Raw genomic sequence first — 20,440 nt, 5'->3', positions numbered from 1 at the left:
GGGACTGACACTAAGTCTCACTGGGCTACTGTGAAAAGCATCCATTGCCCTGTTCCACTGGTTTCACAGCCAGGTGGGACAGATGGAAGAGGAGGGGGGCTGGAGAGGGAAAGCAGTGAGGGAATCTTCTGATTCGATGAGGTAAAGGGCAGGTAAAGGTAGGTGCTGTATTTTCAAGTCCTTAGCTTTTTCATCCGAACAAAGTTCATCTCATGACAAATAAAACAAATGAGTCATAGGGCACGTTCCTCAAAAGCATAAGCCGAAAAGTTGCCAAATGCTGAAGGTGGGGATAGAGCTTGCTTCAATGTTAGTATTGTAGATGCATATGTGGATGATGGAGAAAGATTTCTCTCAACTTGTCTTTGTTCCTGTACAGATCGCGTTGTGCCTGTTTTGTTGTTATATAGTAGATTCAGAGACTATTCCGGAAAGTGGCCTGGGTTTATATTGTTTTTACAGTGTCATGGTGGTGTCTACAGTTGCATTTTGGGGTCAAGGTAGAAACTGACGAATTACACAGCTCATTCCTTAAACAAACTAACAGGCTTTATTTCCATTCTTCAAAATAAATTCATTCATGTACGGAGTAGGGGGCATCAAAGTACTCATAGTACTTTCAGACTAACGTCTTCAACTAACCTGTGCTAACGCATGGCTGGGGTACAGTTGGTTGTTAGTGCAGACAAAGCCATTTGTATACTTCGCAATCTTCTCTTTCCATGCCCGACCACTCTGTAGCTGCTCTGGTCACAATGTGGGTTGGGTTGCCTGGAATGGGGCAACAGCAGTTGCCAACCCCAAACAAAAGGGCAAAAGAGAAATGAAAACTAAACGGTAGCACTGCAGAGGAAAAGCAGCACCCGCTGCTATGGGTATCCACTAGAGTTTGTACTGATAGAAGGCTGTATTTCACCAGAGAAGCTGGTTGTTTCCTTTTTGTGTGTGTTTCACTCAGCTGGATAATTCAGCTAGATCTGTCAGTTTCCCATTCTGGTTCTCATGCACTAGGACCTTCCTTTCGGGTCTAGAGTGGTGTGTTGGGCTTCACAACAGCACAGAGGAAAGCTTCAGCCCCAGAACTGTCTATGTGGTGCAAAACCTGCCCCACTTGCTGTGTAAACGCTAAGGATGATAACTGTGTGCAGGGTTGTAGCCATGGCAGTCCTAGGACATTAAAGAGACAAGGTGGGCGAGGTAATATCTTTTATTGGATCAACTTCTGTTGGTGAGAGCTTGTCTCCCAAGATATTACCTCACCTACCTAAGGATGATAATTGGCAACGTCCTACAAGGCTAGCCAGCATTTGAAGAATCATTCCTGATTTCCATCCCCATTCTATGTTTTATTCCTTGCAGACAGATTCCCTTTCGTTTTCAGACTTGGATCCCTCCATGATAATTGTGGGTAATGGGGTGTGTATGTGCAGTAAATGCTGCTGGAGTTCTTTTCAAGCTGTCTGTAAAATAAAGATTCATAAATAAATGTATTGGGGAGACAGCTGGTACTGGGATTGGAGCCCTGGCATTGAGCTTGCCAAACATGATGCTCCTGACAAAAGAAGTAACTTTAAATTGGTTAGTCTCTAAGGTGCCACAAATACTCCTTTTCTTTTTGCAAATACAGACTAACACGGCTGCTATTCTGAAATAAGTCCACAAAGATTCTATCACTGTAAATAACACTTTACACTCCACAGCACCTTTGCCTTCCTTCTGTCCTGCAGGGCTCACACCAAGAGCCACACACTAGTGTAGAATTTTCAACACAAGGGTATTGAGTTAAGCCTGAGTGATGCCATTTTCTGGTGGAGAACTTGCTCTACCGGGGAACTGCAGCTGAAGAGCGCAGCCCTGAAAGTTGGGAGCGCTGGCCAGGGTGTGGGGCATGGCTAGGGGATAACATATCCAGGGTTTGAATGCTGGGAATTGTCAGCTTGTTTCAGGATAGGACACACATACAGGCAAAATAATACTAATCTATTTCCCCCAAGCAAACTACCTGAAAAACTTGAATTGAACATTAACGGAATATCCATCTTTTCAAAGATATATAGAGGCTTGGCAGGATTGGATTATCAGTAAATGTCGATGGCACCGAACACATACAAACCACTGAAAAAATATTTCCATTGATAATAATCAAAATTCACTGATGGGTAAAGTGAATGAAAATGCTGCTTGAGAACTTAAGTTTAATTTAAGAATATTTACTTTGTATATTTTGACATGTGATCTGGACAATTTGTGCTTTAACGGTTGTAAAGTTTTAACTTTGTATATCTCAGTGTCTACTGTCAATAAATAATGATTGTTTGACCCTCCAGACTTCCTGCAACTGCAAAAATGTAAATAGATCCAAATAAAATACACAAAATTATGGTTTTAAGCTAACTGTGAAAATTTAAATGGATAAAAATAGAGAACATATTTAAAAATAATATTGATATTCTCCATCAAAATTACAAAAAAAAAATACAAATTGAATTCTGCCCTGCCTGGGTATTTAGCCTCAGTGCAGTACTTACAAGCAGTAGCTCCTGCCATCTGTGACTTACAAAGATAGTACATAAGTAAACATACTGCCATGTAATTTTTACTTTCAATTGCGTGTTTCTGGCAGGAAACTCTGGTGTGTGTGTTCCATTCAGTCCTGTAGATTGCTTTTTAGTTTTCAGAAATGATAGGATTAATATTTGCAGGCCAGCTGCAGAGTATCTATAGAATCAATAAGTCAACTCTGCAAATTAGGCAAAGCATCACTGTATTCAGCCTTGTGCGTTAGTGTGACATCAGTCTGCCATTGTCTGAATCCTAAAAGGTGACTGCGGAGGCCTTTAAATAAAACCTCCCTCCCTCCCTCCCATTCGTCCGTGTGAACCAGAGCCCAGGCTCAAGTGAAACATCTCCCAAGGAGGCGCGGGCGGGCCCCTTTGGAAATCTTAGCTGCTATCAAACCGAGGGAAAGTCAGCCCCGAGCTCACGGGCGGTGCTCCCTGACGCGCATGCGTTCTAGGCCGCCCCTTCCTCATCCTTGTCGGCAGGGGGCGCGCTCTCCCGTTGCGACGCTCCAGCCGCTCTCTGTGGTTTCTCTTTAGCCCGCCGCTCTAGGCTTTCCAGGCGCTGCCCCGGCCTGGAAGCGGGACGTGCGCGCGACAAGAAAACTACAAGTCCCAACAAGCGGCGCGTTGCGACGGTGGCTGGGAAGGGCCAAGCTCCCCCCCCTCCCTCCCCCCGATTCTGGCCGTGTCTGTTCCTGCCCCGAGAAGCTGCGGACGCCCCCTGTCCTGGCTGACAGCGATCCCCGGCCTGGCGCGATGGAGGAGCCGAGGGCTCCCGTCACCGCCGCCGCCTCGCCCCTGGCGCTGGTGCCCCTGCAGGCCGACGGGGCCGCCGTGGCTGTGCTGCGGGAAGCGGCCCAGGAGCCCCCCAAGCGCCGTAAGAGGATCCTGGACGAGGAGAGCTACATCGAGGTGATCGGGCCGGGCCGCCTGAGGGGAGGTTGGGCCGGGCCGGGCCGGGCCGCCTGAGGGGAGGTTGGGCCGGGCCGGGCCGGGCCGCCTGAGGGGAGGTTGGGCCGGGCCGGGCCGGGCCGCCTGAGGGGAGGGTGGGCCGGGCCGGGCCGCCTGAGGGGAGGGTGGGCCGGGCCGGGCCGCCTGAGGGGAGGGTGGGCCGGGCCGGGCCTGGGGGCGGTGGGGGCCGGAGCTGTCGGGGGCGGCGGCGGCCTGGGGCGGGAGGCCGGTGCTGTTGGAGGGAGGGGGCGGGGGATGGGGAAGGTTGGGGAGGGAGGCCAGGCCTGGCCTGTCTTGTGCGGGGTTGGGGAGGGAGGCCAGGCCTCTCTGAGGGTAGGTAGGTGGTGGGGGAGTGGCCGGGCACTTGGGTCAGAGGTTCAGTGTGAGTTGGGTCCTGTCTCCTTTTGCTCGCGAGGCACCCCCAACTTGTGCCATTCGTGAAGGGTGGGGGGGTTGACATAGCGAGCGATATTCCCCCCCCCCCCCCGATCGGGTCCCCCACTGCGGCTCGAACCGCCGCCTCGGGGAGTCAGGCTTTGTGCCTCTTCCCAAAAGGGGCCCGGACAACTCAGCATTGCCCAGCTCATTAGAACAAGGGGGGAAAGTGGTTTCAGACACTCCAGCCACCCCGACCCACCCGTGCCAACGTGGGTTGCTTCACAGTCCTGCTGTTCTGTGTTTAAAACTGTTACCGACCCTGCTTCTGGGTGGAGAACCCAGCCGACCAGCTGGAGAAAGCACTGAGCACACAGGGAAGGGTGAAACTGACTGTGTACAAGGTGCTGTCTAATACACAGTAAACAAAGAGGAAAAATGAAGGGGAAAATACATTTTCCCAATCTTTTTAATTATAGTGGCCATAAGAGTCGTCTTTGTTTCCTGTCCAAGATTGGTGTGTAACGTTTCTGTGCCCTGCTCTGCAGTTGCTGGGTTTTGCTCCAGAGCTGGCTGCGTTTCAGCACTGTATAATATGACACCTATATGGTCTATGTTTATAAATGTTTTTCACAGAGTATTTTGGGATCCTTCAAAATTATAGGTGCTATATGTCATGACGTTTTCAAAAGGGCAGAAAAATCTGCCAGAGGGGGCTAAATGGGTCAGGTTGGATTGTTAACGGTATGTGGACCTTTTTATCTTGGGTTGCTATCCTGCTAGCCGGGGCCAGATAAGATGTAACAAAGGGTAGGTGTGAATGCAGCCTGGCGTACACCACTAGCTTTAGTTTAGCTAGTACAGCTAAAAATAGCAGTGGAGACGTCATGGCACGGACCCTGGCTCAGGCTAGCTAGGCAAGTACATACCTGAGGTTCTGGGTGGGCTTGCACAGCCAGGGCCAAACCCTGCCACTGTATCTTTACTGCTATTTTTAGCCATGCTAGCAGATGAAAGCTGGCGTGTGTATGTCTACGCAAGTTGTGATATGCGTTCGATTGCAGCATAGACATATCCAAAGTCTCTACACTCTGACAGATCTTTAGTGGCCTATTTTAAATGAGTTGGGTTCCATCCATTTCCTGATGTCTACTTCACAATGCCACCCTCACGTTTAATGCTAATTGGCGCCCTTAAGCAGTCTCAGCAAAGATGCCAGGGATTGAAGTGTAATGGTGATTAATCTCTCTTGCTCTTAGAGGTGATCCATCTAGAGATTCCCCAACTGGGGTGTATATCCCCCATGCGTGTGCAATGAGGTTATCGGGGGGCATGAGGAACTGATGGGGCTGCACTGTAGGGCTGGAGTCAGGAGGGGTTCAGTCCGGTAGGGGAGGTGGAGAGGGGTCTGTGCAAGTGGTCTCAAATGCTAGGACCAGACTCCCTGCCTGTCTCACATGCCCACTGCTTTAGCTATTGCCTGGCAGATACCCTCCTCTGCTGGGGAGGACAGTGGGGAGCTGAAGGCTGCACTTAATAAGTATTGACTCTTGTGGGACAGAGCCACCTCCTGACTGTGGCCCCAGGACACAGTGCCCTGTCCACTTCCCCTTCTGGACAGAGCTTGCCCAGGGGAAACGGACAAGGCCGTGTTGAAGGGCTGGGGTCAGGAGGGACAGTACTAAAGGAGTGCAGCCTTCTGCTCTACTCCTGACCCCGCCTCTTCAGTGCAGCCCACTTGCTTCCCCCGTGGGTGGGAGCGAGACAGGGAGGAAGCCGGGTCTTGGGAGCCGAGACCGCGCAACTGCTGCAAGGTGAGTACAGGCCCCCATATCCCCTGGTCCCCCTTAGAAAGAGGGGAGCATGCATGGAACGTGAATCTCCAAAGGGGGACTCATCAAATAAAGTTTGGGAACCACTGCTCTAGATCATAGCTGAGCCTGCTGCTGGGGCAGTGTCGGGGAAGCCAGCACTGGTATTGTTTGTGCATCTGTGGTACCTCTTGTGGATAAATAGGACTTCAGTATTCATATGCACTGTAGTCAATCATGGCCTTTCATGGAACCCTAAATCCTTATCCCCTTCCAAGGGATCTTCCCCAAACTGATCTTGTTTTTTCTTGCTTGCCAGATATGCTCAGAATTGTTTGTTCTGTTTTTTTTTTTCTTTCCTTTTAACTATAGAGTTTGGAGAAAATTATTCAGAGGGATTTCTTTCCTGATGTTGAGAAGTTACGTGCTCAGAAGGAATACTTGGAGGCTGAAGAAAGTGGCGACTTAGAGAAAATGAGACAAATAGCTATCAAATTTGGCTCCTCACTGGGGAAATGGTCCAGGGAGACACCTGCACCATGTAAGGGCTGGCACTTGGGTGGCTGATTTCGTGGTCAGGCTATTAGTGTGGATGTGTGTCATAAAGTAAAAGATATGAAGCACTACTGTCTTTTTGTCACTTTAATGGATTGTTTTATGCTAGCAAGGTGTAAATTGTAGTGTTGTTGAGTGACTGGGAACCCAACTTACTTAAGGCACAGAATCCAACATGGTAGCTGCCTTCTGATCTAATTATGGAAAAGTACTGATTGCACAGGAGTTACCAGCCTGGATGACACAATGATGTATTGGCAGTGACTGGTATCAGCTGCTTTAGAGGAAGGGTACAAGAAACCATGCGGAGGGGCGGTTATAAAATAACCAGCCCATTGGGGAAACTGCTTCTTAACTCCCATTTGTTAGAGGTCACCTTATGCTCTGAAACATGAGGTGCTATGTCTGTTTGGAAACTCTTGGCTCTCTTTAATTCTTACTGTTATAACTCTGGATAGTCTTGTTATGTCAAGCCCTCTTCTGAATCCGGCTATGAAGCTTTATTTAATACAATGGCATATCCTTTTAATTAACACACTCCAGTGGCAACAGATGCCCTGATTATCAGAGGTTCATGTCATAGGCCTCTACTGAACTGTTAGATACCTGCTTCTATTCCAGGAATTGATTTAAAAATAAACCTAGTATAAGCTTTAAAACATTTAAAAGCATTTTAAGGTAAGAACTTGTTTAGCATCACTAAGAGATCAAGGAAGTGGCATGCAATGAAGAGAGGGATGTGCAGTGAAAAAGTATGCCAGCAAACGCCAAGTCACACTGTAAGCTGCTGTGAAGATGCTTGTAGGCAAGAAATATGTGCTGGTCAGAATATATGTGCACCTTATTTATTTATTTTAGATCCATTGTACAAAATTTGTGTGTTTCCCAGTCATTTCATTTAAGGGAGCATGCCATTTACAGGGCTTCTGGGGTGTGTGTGTGGTTTTTATTTTTCTCCTTTTGGGTTAATCTTCCCTCCTTCAGCCTGGTTTTAGGTGCTGTTTCCCATGTTGGCATGTAACTCTCATGCTGGGTAATTTACAGGCTTCCCCACAGTAAACTCAGCCTCTGGTTGACTTCTTGCTATGGAGTTGGGGTGTTGGCTCGCAAAGGGGCAGCTGCCGCACTGTTGGGAACTTGCGGTGAAGGACATGTACCATTGAATGGGTTCCCTGCCTGTGGTATTGGTGTTGCCATTTGCGACTGGCATTGCCTCGAGTGAGGGCTACCATGGAACACAAATCATTGCCTGCTTTTATCTGTCATTGTTTGAGATAAAATAAAGAATGCTTAGAATGCAATCTCCGCCCGCCCCCCACCCCCCCACTGAAATCAATGGGGAATCTTGCCATTGGTGCCCAGCAGGAGTAGGACCAGTTATCTAGTTGAGCTGAAACTTCATCAGTGTTTGGAACTGATTTACACAGACGTCGTTTTAAACCCTTCCCTAACTCTAGTTAAAGAATTCCTCCTTCTTAACCACAATCTGTAGGTCATCTGAGACTAATGAGAGCTGGCAGACAGGTCCCCCGAAGAGGTTGCAGCTTCTTGCTCATCCACTAGGGGTAACATGATGATGATCTGCTCCCCATTTTTGTAACACATGCTGGGATTTATTTCTCTGGCACAGATGTTACTCCAGCCACGTTTGAAACACCCGAAGTGCACCCAGGCGCCTCTTCCTTGTTGAACAAGCCCAAGGTTGGGATCAAAGCTGCGGAGGAAGGTAGGGAAGGGGCTATCCTCTTTATTTGGGTTCTCCAGCAGGAGGGGAAATATTGCTGTGCATGTTATTGGGTGTTAACCTTCCACTAAAGTGGCGCCTTCTAATATCTGTGCTAAGTGAAACTCCATCACAGGTTGGCTGGGATGTGGGCCTGCCTGGATCAATAACCATCTCTGACGTGAGAACTTCATTGCTTCCCAAGAAAAGGGTTTCTGCCTGGGCAAGGTGGCAGGAACACAGCTATTCATGTACAGAACAGTATGAACACGGACGTGTCATCTGGCGGCAAACTACTTCTGAATTGTCCTTTAATGTGAATAAATGAATGATCCTGAAGGGGATGGGTGTGGGAAAGGGTCACTGATCCTTCAATAAGTCAAGTCAATACTACTACTCTGTACGTCATATGTACTTTCATTTTGGATACAGATTCCTCACCAGTGCTCAAGTTAAGAGTGGACCAGTGGGGGAAAATACTTGCATGGGGGATTAATAACCAGGCATTGCTCATTACAGAAAGGGGAGTGTGAGCCTCTTCCTCAGACTTATTCCCTCATCTCTCTAGGAGAAGTGGAGAAAGAACAGAGTAAGGACACTCTTCCCAGCCTGGACAGCTTCTTAACAAAACACACTAGTGAGGATAATGCTTCATTTGAGCAGATCATGGAAGTGGCCAAAGAGAAGGAAAAGGCCAGGCATTCTTGGCTGTATGAAGCAGAAGAGGAGTTTGCCCAGGTGGGGAAATGGCTCCTGAGTAGCTGAGCTTTTCTAACATAGTACTGTGGACAAGTGCTGTCGTCTGTTTAACCAAATGAGGGAGAAAGATGGTTTATAGTTTCTCTCTTGCCTTTGGCAGGGAGAAGAGAGAATATTAAGTTCCATTCTATTGTTGAGTCCCACTAGAACCCACTGTGATTGTTCCTTGTCTCTAGATATGTGACTGTTGAATTAATCATACTGATGCATCAAGGATAAAACACTGACTGCTTGGTTTTGAGTTGTGTGTGCATGAGGCAGTGAGATCTAGCATACAGAGCTAGGAACTCTGGAGTTTAATCCTGGCTCTGCCCCAATTTGCTGTAGCATTTGACAACTCACTAAACCTCTTTGTGCTGCTGTTGTTCCCATCTAGAGCATGGGGATAATATTGACATACCCCAGGGATGCTGAGGATATACGTTATACAGAGCTTTGAAAATATGAAGCACTGTCTAAGTACAAGTATTAGAATTCTTGGCAACAACCTTAGCGAGCTGTTGAACAGCTCTTCGTATTCATCTGTCAATGCCTTATTCTTTGGCAGACAAATTCTTGATCTTTTTCAATTATTGGCATTCAGAATCCTCTGTGTTGCTAATATGAAGTGTGTTAAATATGACCAGAAACACTGAAAAAGTGTCTTGTCTAGTTAATAAAGTTTTATGGGACTTGGGGAAGGGGAAGCTGTTACTGGTGCGGGGAGCTCTGCTGTCAGTATTTCTAGAGGACCATTCAGCATTTAATCTCAAAGAGCTTTGTGAACTTAAGTTTACAAAGATTCTGTAACAAATAATGTGCACTTTTTTTTAGCCCCGTATACATCCTGTCCACTCAAAAGATCTGATACCAAAGTTAAAAGGCCAACACCAGAGTAGCAGTCTCAAAACACAGTGATTGAGTCAGCCTGGGGCACAGAAGAGAGAGAGCCCTGGAATGCCTTCTTGCATTTCTCTAATATTTGCACCTCTTCCTTTAAACTTGGTATCTTATTTTATAGCCGTTGTCTCTGGTCTCTTCAGATAAATCCAGTCTCTGAACTGCTCTTCTCTGAAAGACACAAGATGTAAAAGATGAAAAGCAGAGCATCAAGCAGATGAATTTTCAAGCTTATTTTCAGTCTGAAATGAGAATCTGCAATTCAGGCTTTGTTTTAAATTTGATTCCAGCGACGACTTGAGAATCTGGCACTTCCCTCAGCAGAGCAGCAGGCGCTGGAGAGCGGGAAAGCTGGCGTGGAGACCTGGGAGTACAAGGCTCAGAATTCCCTGATGTATTACCCAGCAGGTAAAGCAAACTGGCCCCTTAAGAGGCATCAGCAGATTTGGAAACATGCACTGGTTCAGGTGGGTGGATGTCACAAAGCACCTGCATTTCCATTTTGCTTTCCCCAGCACTTGTTCAGGTACCTGACTTGCTGTCACTGTGGTAAGATTGCACTTTGCAGCTTTTCCTTCTGCAAGGCAGGGATATGCTCAGTTTCATTCTTTCCCATGTCATTCCTGCGTTGTTTCGACCCTGCTGCCATTTGTCATCCTGTCGCTCATTACCCACATTGCGGTGGCTGTTTGTTTTCAGGAGTCCTAGCTCCTTCCTATTGGGTTTGTCTTGTTAATGAGCACTTTCAGTTCCCCTCTTTCCTCCTACCGTCCTACTCAGCTCTGTATATGTGGGCTTTGCTGGTCCCTTGGCTGCCGTCTAAAAGGCAATGGGATCCTTTAACAAACCCAGACTGGGCCTCGATGCCTTTTTTGGCTATGAATGCATGGTAAATAACCTTCATGTGAAATGTGGGAACTCTTATGTGTTTCCTGGTTTTCTAATGTAGCCTTGATTTTGTCCTGGTTTTTCAGGTGGTAGGTTAGACACCTAACTGCATTAATGTGAACTTTATTTTAAATGGGTGGAAATGGCAAAATATAATTGCATCTGTACATTGTGTCTTGCAGAACTGTGTACTGATCCCTGAGATTGTTTGTTTGGGGGCTTTAGGTCAGCCTGCCCCCTGTTAGTGGGCCCTCAGCCCTTTCCTTGATGTCTTGGCTTGCCGTTCCAGGTGTGCCCGATGAGGATGATGTGTTTAAGAAGCCTCGAGAAGTTGTCCATAGAAACACCCGCTTTCTGAGAGATCCATTCAGCCAAGCTGTGAGCAAATCCCAGCTCCAGCAGGCAGCAGCCCTCAATGCCCAGGTTCGTTTACAGACAGGACATGCTTGTGACCGAAATACCCCTCATTGGGAGAGGTGCATGAGTTATGAGAACTGAACGTGGCAAATGTGCCTAATTGTCTGCTTTCTCCAAGTGCACCCGATTGATGCCAGCTTTTCTGTTCTAGTACAAACAGGGCAAAGTAGGGCCAGATGGGAAGGAGCTGATCCCTCAGGAGTCTCCAAAAGTGAATGGATATGGATTTGTGGCCACCCCTTCTCCTGCCCCTGGTAAGAAGAGACTTTTTTTTGCTCTGACGTAAAAGCGAAGTAGTTTGCAATGCTGTCCTGTTCCACTGACCTTTTGATGAACACTCCACCCTAGGAGTCAATGCTTCTTTAATCGGGCAGCTTTGACTTCGACTCTGTATGTCTGTTGAGCCAATGGGTCTCTGGGGTAGAGAATATGCCAATTTAATGCTCTGTCAAGTCTCAGTCCAAAGATAGAAACGATGCTGGGCTCAGGAGGCTCTGAGACGTAGATGCTGCTTCGCTGGACTCGGGTCGAATGGACTAGATCATCCTAGGAGAGGCTTATAGGAACTCTGAGGGGAGCATGGCACTTGTAACTTTCTGGTGGTGATTGTCTCTCTAGTGCCTATATCCAAGGATCTCAAAGCATTTCACAAACATTTACCCCTCCCCCCAGCAGTTCTATTCTATATAGATCGTTTTATACAGTACTCATCACTGAAGTAGCTGAGTGCCTTCCAGTAGTGCATTAAGCACATCTGTCATGTGGTGTTTGTTCTGCCCTCCTCTTCCCCAGAGGGAGAAGCGTGTGGGGGAGTGTCATGTTTTGGGAGTGCTTTTTGTTTTGTCTCGTTTTGTTTTCCAGTTGTTAACTGTTAAATACATTTACTGGTTGCTACGTGCTTATATTGGTGAAGGCACGTCAAAGAAATGGGCCTTGCACTTGAAGTGGAAAGTGGGGAGGTTTGTGATAGTCCTCGGCTCTGGAGGGAATTCATTCCACAGTCTTAGGCCACCCCGGGAGAAGGCTCTGGTCTTTTAGATAACCTGGACCCATGCCATGGGAAGCCAGTGTAGAGAGCGGAGGACAGGTGTGATGTGCTCGCAGCAGCCTGTGCTGCTGAGGAGATGTGCTGCGGTGTTTTGTCCTAACGGGAGTTTCGGTTTCATGCCCAGGAGTATCGTGTTGCTGTACTCCTGTCGAGCAGTGATGAAGACATGAATAACTGAGGGTGGGTCTTCATCTGCCAGGATGGTACAGAGTGTCCTAGCCAACTGGAGATGATAGAAAGCATTACTCCCAGCTGTTGCTATGTGAGAGTTCAGCGTCAGTGAGGAATCCAAGTCCTCCTAGACTATGGACTGATGTGACCAATTGTGCATCAATCAAAGGAGATTGCACCATGGCTGCCAACTCCTCAAAATACCTTTCTCTGCCCACCAGCATCACCTGTGTTTTGTTCGGGTTCTGTCAGCTGTTCTTCGTCCGTGAGCTGATCTCAGCCAAGCGCTGGGCCATCGTGGTGCTAGTGATGTGGACATATGATGTGAAGGACAGGGAGAGCTGTGTGTCATCTGCATGTTAGTGGCACTTGAGTCCATGTCTGTTGAGCAGTTCACCTAGTGGCTGCATGTAGATATTGAGAAGGTCTAGAGAGAGAATTGATCCTTGTAGAACCCACAAGTGAGGGGTAGTAGTGGAGGTGCAGTTTCCCGTCACTACTCTTTGGGTGCATTCCTCCAGGAAGGACTGAAACCACTTTAGCACGTTACCCTGGACTCCTGCCACCCCTCTCAGGTAAGATCATAGCATCTCATGGTCAACAGTGTTGAAAACTGCAGAGAAGCTCAGGAGGATGAGAATGGAGTCTGTCTGCCCTCTAGCCACTGGCAGCAGGAGATCATCCAGCAGTGCAACTAAAGCAGTTTCAGTTTTGTATCCTGGTGTGAATACAGATTGTGCCAGGTCTAGAATGTTGGCCTCAGTTAGATGAGCTGGTAGTTGGCCTCTTGCTAGCTTCTTTGTAAACTTGCTCAGGAATGGGAGGTTTGACATGGGCTGAAAGATAACTAGGACTGAAGTATCCAGAGTGAGTTTCTTTGGTGTTGGTAGGACTGGAAGAGCAGATTCTGGCTGTTTTAGTTGGGAGCGGCACTGTTGTGAAAGAGGGTCACAAACACGCCTGGAGCGGTGTGAGTCAGATTCACAAGTCTTGTGTCGGGACACTTTTAGGGTGTCCACAACCTCTTGGTGAGTGAGTGCCCTGAACTCTGGGAATGCAGGTGGGTTGATGGGTGCAGGTAGAGTGGATCCATGCTGGTTGAGAAGCCTTCCTGAACGTGTGGGATCTTTTCAGCAAAGTAAGATAGCTCTTCGCAGCACTTGGTGCCCTGCTCTGATGCAGGTTGTGGGTGGTCTGGATTAATGGTGTGGTTTGCCACCCTGGATAGCACCTTGGGAGGGATTTGGCAGCTTTAGTGGAGGCTGATAGGAAGTTCTCTAGGCAGGTAATACAGCCTCAGCACAGGCTTTGAGGAATTCAGTATGTTTCATTCTGTCGGAATCCGCCTTTGTTTTTTGCCCTTGGTGCTTGATTCATAGATATTTAGGTCAGAAGGGACCATTATGATCATCTAGTCTGACCTCCTGTACAATGCAGGGTTGTAGATATTGCTTGAGTTTGGGCTCCTCTCTTTTCATGCAGCGCAGGGTGTCAGAAAACAAGGAAATCTGTGAGACTGATGGGGAGAAAGGGACTGTTAGGAGCCAGTGGGTCAATGGTTGAGGCCAGTTCACAATGGTAATGATTCAACAGTTCAGCGTTCCAACTTATCCAAAGGGCAGCCCCTGTACTAGGATAGATCCATTAACAGCACGCTGGGGTTTTGTGCCATTCTGATCCAAACAGATTCTCTGTGCTCCCTAGTGCATTGCAAGCTCCTGTTCATTTTACAATCCATTATCACCACTCCCAATCTCCCTCAGCCCTACGGCTTTCTCTCCCTCCCTTTGAATAGATCTGTATTGTGTAGTCTATACGATGACCTCTCTGTTACTTCATAAGAATCTAATGGGCTCTGTTTTTATTGGGGGCTAACTGATTTTATGCTGACGTTCCTGCGACCATTTTATTTTTAGTCATTCGTATTGAAGACTGGGGATCCTTGTGTCCTTTCCAGCACCTGGCAAAGCCTGCAGCTGGCATGCTCAGTGCAGTTCCTTTCCATGGTATAAATATTCTCTAAGACAGAAATCCGTTAGGGGGAAGATCCCATGGTTTATCCTGATAAGCCAGCTACTAGATCAGGCTCTGGGAAATTGTCCTGCAGCTCTAGATATTGGTAAAGGGATGGTGTATCTTTCCTACAGTGAGTGTGATCGTCTCTGTAGTGATGGCTGTTCCATTGGCTGACCAGTGATTTATGCTGTTTCATAACCAGCTTCTGTTAACCATTGTGGGGAGAAGACCGCCCCTGTGTTAGGGCAGAGCACACACATTCTGGGTGTTGCAGTCTCTACAAATGTCTTGCATCCCAGACTGACTCTTCTTAACTTGTTGCTAGGTGTGAACGACTCTCCTCTTATGACGTGGGGTGAGATAGAGAGCACCCCATTGCGAGTAGATGGGTCAGAAACGCCGTATGTGGACAGGACACCTGGACCGGCCTTTAAGGTATTCCATGTCAGATTTCAGCACTCAGATCTTTTGGGGGATGGACTGGGGTGGTGGGGCAGGGGAGCAGTCACTTATAGACTAACATTTATTATTGTAGGGGTTATGACTTGGCTGTGGTACTGGCTATCTAGGCCCTATGGGTAGAGTTTAGCTGGATAAAATGTTCTGGCCATGAGGGCTCCTGGTCCATCCCAGGCATCCTGAGGTTGAATATTCTGGGGTTCTCCAAGAGTCTGGAGAAGAGGAGGGTGTCTCATTTTTGGGATTTGATATATAAGTAGATTAGGGAGTCTTAAATCAAACTTTTCCTGCTGGGTGGCTTCCTTCCAGCTTGGCCCTGCTGGCCCATCACCACCAGCTGAGACATCTGAGTCCAGTGAGGTTTGGGGAGGTGGCTTGGCTCTATTAACTGCATCTCACCTCAGATGCAGGACGTCTCCCATTCCCTACCTGGAGAACAGTGAGCACCTTTTGGGTGTGATTCCTGAGGATAGCAGCAGTGGAATTCTTCTATCTCCGTTTTGTCAGACCTGGGCAGTGCAGTTGGTTGGTTTTTCCCAGAGCTTAGCAATGATTGTGGCTTGGATGACAGCTGAGTGGCTGAAGGCTGACCCAGGTAAAACAGAGGTGATACATTTTGTTCAGGGAAGACAACTGGAGGAAATGCCAGCGTTCACTTCAGCCAAGGAGGCAGTTACTGTTTTACCATTTTTGTTACACAGATCTTCAGCTTGGGGATTCTGCTGTATCTTCAACTGCCTCTGGCTGTCCAGATAGCAGCAAAGCTAAGAGTGGGTTCTCTTCCCCTCCCATCCTTAATGTAGATCCTTACGGGTTGGACTCCAGCTATGAATGGGCTTGGTTAGCAGCCTGGAGACTTACCTGGTTTGGTGTATTTACAGATCCTGGAGCCTGGGCGCAGAGAGCGGTTAGGACTCAAGATGGCCAATGAGGCGGCTGCTAAAAACCGAGCGAAGAAACAGGAAGCGTTAAGAAGAGTCACGGAAAACTTGGCCAAGTGAGACGTCTCCATATTAAACTGTCCCTGGCAGTGGGGGAGAATAGCAAGTGCTGTCTAGTAAGAGTTAAATCAGTATGCATAGAGGAAAGGCATTTGGGTGAGGAGAAGGAGTACAAGGATCAGGAGAAGGAGGGGCTTTGAGAAGCAAGAATGGATAAACTCAGACTGGGAGGAGACTTTAGATGTGAACAAGCCCAGTTTCTAGGAGAAGGCTGTTGGCAGTACGGTAGAGAGGTATGTACTTTGGGAACTCTCCTCCCAGGCCAAACTGCCCTTGCTCCAGGAGGGTAAGTGCCCCAAATGATCACAAAAGGCAGAGACGTTCCAGGACTTGGTTGTTTGGGGTAGGGACGGAGAGGATTCAATGGACCTAAAGAGAAGGCAAGGGAGCATTGCTCGCATTCGGGGGGCTCCTGCCATTAATCAGAGAGAGAGACAGCGGGGCTGAGGTTTAACCACACAAGTGGGAGGAGAGTTCAGGCATTGCTGCCAGAAGAGCAGAATGGCCAGGCTCTGTCCTGAGCTGTGCTCTGAATGATTCAAGTAATGCAGGAGTGGAAGGAGAAGGGAGCGTGCGAGTCAGAGTTTGCAGGGCCTGGGAGGTGCTGCATCTGTTCAGTGATCTGTGTGCTCTCTGATACACAGCTTTTGCATTTTAAAACTATTCTGCTTCTATTGCAGCCTCACTCCAAAAGGACTGAGTCCAGCTATGTCACCAGCATTGCAACGACTAGTAAACAGGACGGCGAGCAAATACACTGACAAAGCCCTGCGAGCCAGTTATACCCCTTCTCCAGCACACCCAGGAACCCCTGGATATAAGACCCCAGCAGGAGGGTCTCGCACCCCCACTAGCACCCCACCTCCTAGGACTGTCTCTGAGATGCCAGTAACACAAGATCCCGCTTCAATCACAGACAACCTGCTGCAGCTCCCTAAAAGACGAAAGGCATCTGATTTCTTCTGAATACAACCTTCACCAGCAGGGCTGTGTGCAAGCTGAGAGCAGTATGCGCTGCCAGGAGCAAGGGGCATTTGCTTAAAGCTGCTAGAATGTCATCTAGCAGTTGCTGGATTGGGGACCATTTCTGCCCTCAAGTAGTGCATAGTTCCCGCACTTGACATGCCATTACTAGAACAAGAGTGGAGCAGCGTGCAACATGCGTTTTGGAAGCAGACTATTTACCAGTGTGGTATAAGTTCTCTTCATACCACGTGGACATGTTACACAGAATCGGTAGGGGACAAGGTCGTTTCCAGAAATAGCAAAAAAGGGCTTGGACTTTTGGAAAATAGCCAGAAATGTTTGGAATATTTTTTTGTAATTCTCCTTGTTTTTTTTAAAAAGCGTGACCCTGCTGACTGCATTTGAGTGCCTCTCTTTCTGTACAGATGTCTATTTATAAAATAGCAAGCCTTTGTATTAAGGCCTGAACCAAGGTGTGAAACTTCCTTGCTTATGGCTGTGTGTTCCACTGAAAAATGCTGTTCTGCTGAGTAAAGAAGAGATGTAGGCAAGTCTCCGTATTCTTTCCTCTTCCAATCCCAATTCTGCATAGAAAGAGCCAAAATACCAGAAAGCCTCTCTCTAACTTTCCATCCATTTAAACTGCACTCTTTAGTGTCCAACAGGCCCATTGGTGAGCATTAGTCCTTTGAGGACACAGAGGAGCAGCCTTCAGTGCACACATTTTCTATTCGTCTGCCCTCCTGGGTAGAGTCCAGAAATGTGGCAAGTATTTTTGCCCTGCAGTGAAGTACAGCAGGAGCTATTTATGGGAGTGCACATCTGAAATACCCAGCAAGTTGTAGATGTCATAAAGAACTTTGGAAATCTTAGAATCTGAGCAGAACAAACAAGTCGTCAGTGTTTGATCTGAAGCACACCAGCATTTTACAGTGCTCTGACATTGAATGCAGTCATTTGGGGGAGAGGTCAGCCTGGGACAGTGAAATTTACTGTTGCTGTGGCATCACCTTTCAAGTGAGGCTTTATTCTTTTTTTAAAAAAAAAGGGGGGGGGTCAAAGTGGAAGGTCAGCAGCCTTTGTGTAGTTCTTGTGCACTAGGAAAGTGCTCCTCACTGCCTCTGGTTACAAGGAATGCATCACTGGCTTTTTATGTGTGTGTCAAATATAATCATTGCAAATAAAGCTGTCACCTTGACCATCTGATGTGGTTTAGAGAGCCACAACACAGCTCCATATGGTCCTGATCCAGTTTCCACTGACTTCAATGGCCAGCTTCTCATTTACTTCAGTGGCCATTGGCTCAGGCTGTATTTGAATTGGTGAGATCAGTTGGTTTTTCCAAGGTATAAAATTCTATTATTATTATTATTATTATTTTTAATGGCCAATCTCTCTCTGTCTTGCTCTTTAAAAGTAGAACTTTCTGTACAAGCTTGAAAGTCTCTGATCCCCCATCATTCACTTCAGCAAGCTGTATTTTCTGCCTCGCTCTGCTTGGCAGCAAAAGAGTCAGGCTGACAGAGGATAACCACGATGGCAACAAGTGCTGAGCGAATGCATTCACACGGCTCACTTGTGGAGAGCGTGGAAGTAGGGGTGAGAGATGTTTCTAAAACCTACAGAATGTTATTTTTATTAATGTTACAATTCAAGGTTAGAAAAATCTGCTTTAATGAATGGAAGCATTTTCTGGTGAGGGAGTGGGGCATAAACTGTTCGTTTTGGCAGACATGAGCTTTCACTTACTAAATATTTCTGTTGCGCTGTTGTGAAGAGAGCTTGGCAAATGTAAACAATGCATCGCCTTCCTCCCTCTGCAGATGGTGCCAGTGCTGCCCCTCGCTCTGCCCTGCAGCAGCAGAGTGAAATTCAGACTGGGGTCAGTTTCACAACTGCTGCTGTTCAGAACACCCTGGTGGCGGTGGTTTGGGAAGGCTGTGAGTAGGAGCTGGAGTGATTGGTGGGAAAGTTAGACCTAGAAAGTTCCCTAGCTGCCCCTCTTCTCATCCCTCCCTTTTCCCTGGCTCCTTCAGCAGCCTGGAGGAGGGATATGGAGTAGTGGAGACACACCTCCCCCGGTGGCTCGCAGCAACCAGGAGGCTGCAGCAAAGGGAAAAGAGGAAACTCCTCCCTTCCAGCAGCTAAAGGTGATTCAACACCTAGCAGCCGATGGTGGAGACAATCGATAGAGCCTATAACCGCTGCCCATGGAATGCGGCTCACAGTAATTGCCAGGACTCTCCCCCTTCTCACCAGGCAGGGTCTGTGCTGTGGGAGAGGAGCTGGCCTTCTCAGCAAAGGGGTCAGGGGGAGTGAGTCCTGGACCTCACTGCTATGCCCCTCTCCCAATCACTTTTGTAGCTGCTGAGGGCGAGCAGGGATCTGGTACTTCCCTCTTCCCTCAACCCTGCTTCTAAATTGTAGTAAAGATTTAGCTCACTCAGGTATTGTAACCAATTGCTGTGCTTTTCTCAAAGATGCTGAATGTTTGTAATAGCATCCCCCAGGCAGGGATTGGTGTATAACTGTAGGGAATTATTTACAGAATGTACAAAAAGTACTGTTTAAAAACCAAACTACTGCTTGAGTTATTGGTGTGGTTTTAAAGCTATTCCAGTGGGAGTGGGTGGTATGGCCCTTTTCTAGTAGGGCAGTGACCACCATGTCAAGCGTGACTTTTGTAAAACTAACTGGGGCTACTTGCAATCCCTCCTTCAGGGGAAAGGGGACTCGGCAGTTGACCCTACATGGGTGGTGCTAACCAGAACCTGATTTTCCCCATGCAATGCCCAGGAAAAAGCTAACACTGTTCCGGATCTCCCTCCCTGCTCAGGTTGACAAGAACGTCACCGCTGGTTATTCCTAAATTGTTAATGTGACACTGGAAAGTTGTTTATAAAATGGGACAGTTCAGTGGAACATGGTCACTTGAAGGTTGGGCAGCTTGAAAAAAAGAAACCAAAGTCGTTTCAAACTCTACAGCTGCCCCTGAGTCCCTCCAGCCACTTTATGGCTTTACAATCACATTTCAAAATGCTCCATTTCTTTCATGAATTAATCCAGTACCTGCCTCAGAGTCTGTCACAAACAACAGGAGACATATATTAGCTAGACACAGTGCTGTCAAATTTACAAAGTAAAAGTGAAGTGAGGCAAATCCTGAGTTCCAGTAATCTCAGGTGTTACTTCTAACAGAAGGCACGTTTCCAGGCCCAGCTACGGTTTGTAAGGGAGGGCGTCCCCTTCGCTGCATTAAACAATAATAGTTCCCTGTTATTAGAATATGACAAATCTAGGGGTCTTAGTAGTGCAGTTTGCCTTTTCCCTACAGGTAAGCAGATCAGCACTTGTAATCAATTGCATATCAGCGCTCCATTTACACTGTGACATGGTTTAGCAAAATCCATTTCTCTGCATCAGAAAATGAAGAGGGGGGGAAAAAAAAAAAGAGCCAAGCCTGCTGTTGTGATGCTGCTGCATTGAATCGCTAGTAAATCTTAGTGAGGTGAGAAATTGGCCCACCCAATAACTCCAGCAACACTGCGGCACTGGACTATGAAAGGAAACCGTGACCCTTTTTCCCTATGCATGTAACAGAACAGGCTGGGAGAGGGCTAGCTGCCACTGTGTTAATGCCCAAATGTGAAAGGGGCATGAGATTGTGATGAAACATTGCGCAAAAGAAACCTTAACTCACCGCAGCATTTCAGCATTCAACCGTGAGGCAGCTATGGAAAAAGTACTCCATAGGCCTGATGTGAATTGGGCATATAAATCTATTAGATGGCTTGGAAAATCTACCTCCTTATTTAACCCTTCAATTCAGCAACATGGTTACTAAGAAGAAAATTTAATAG

At 47.4% G+C, this 20,440-nt stretch overlaps 1 protein-coding gene across 1 annotated transcript; it reads left to right on the top strand.

The window, feature by feature from the left end:
- Positions 1 to 3,126: 3,126 nt before the first annotated feature.
- Positions 3,127 to 20,307, top strand: ESS2 (ess-2 splicing factor homolog). The gene is made up of 10 exons (XM_073312905.1): positions 3,127 to 3,473; positions 6,071 to 6,239; positions 7,884 to 7,979; positions 8,545 to 8,714; positions 9,905 to 10,022; positions 10,792 to 10,925; positions 11,071 to 11,173; positions 14,480 to 14,589; positions 15,495 to 15,610; positions 16,295 to 20,307. Exons 1-10 carry the CDS (start codon positions 3,318 to 3,320, stop codon positions 16,578 to 16,580), a joined length of 1,458 nt encoding a protein of 485 aa, XP_073169006.1. The 5' UTR covers positions 3,127 to 3,317; the 3' UTR covers positions 16,581 to 20,307.
- The last annotated feature ends 133 nt before the right edge of the window (positions 20,308 to 20,440 follow it).

The sequence above is a fragment of the Lepidochelys kempii genome, chromosome 15 (assembly GCF_965140265.1).
Source record: "Lepidochelys kempii isolate rLepKem1 chromosome 15, rLepKem1.hap2, whole genome shotgun sequence".
Taxonomy (NCBI): domain Eukaryota; kingdom Metazoa; phylum Chordata; order Testudines; family Cheloniidae; genus Lepidochelys; species Lepidochelys kempii.
This window is presented reverse-complemented; position numbering and strand designations above follow the sequence as displayed.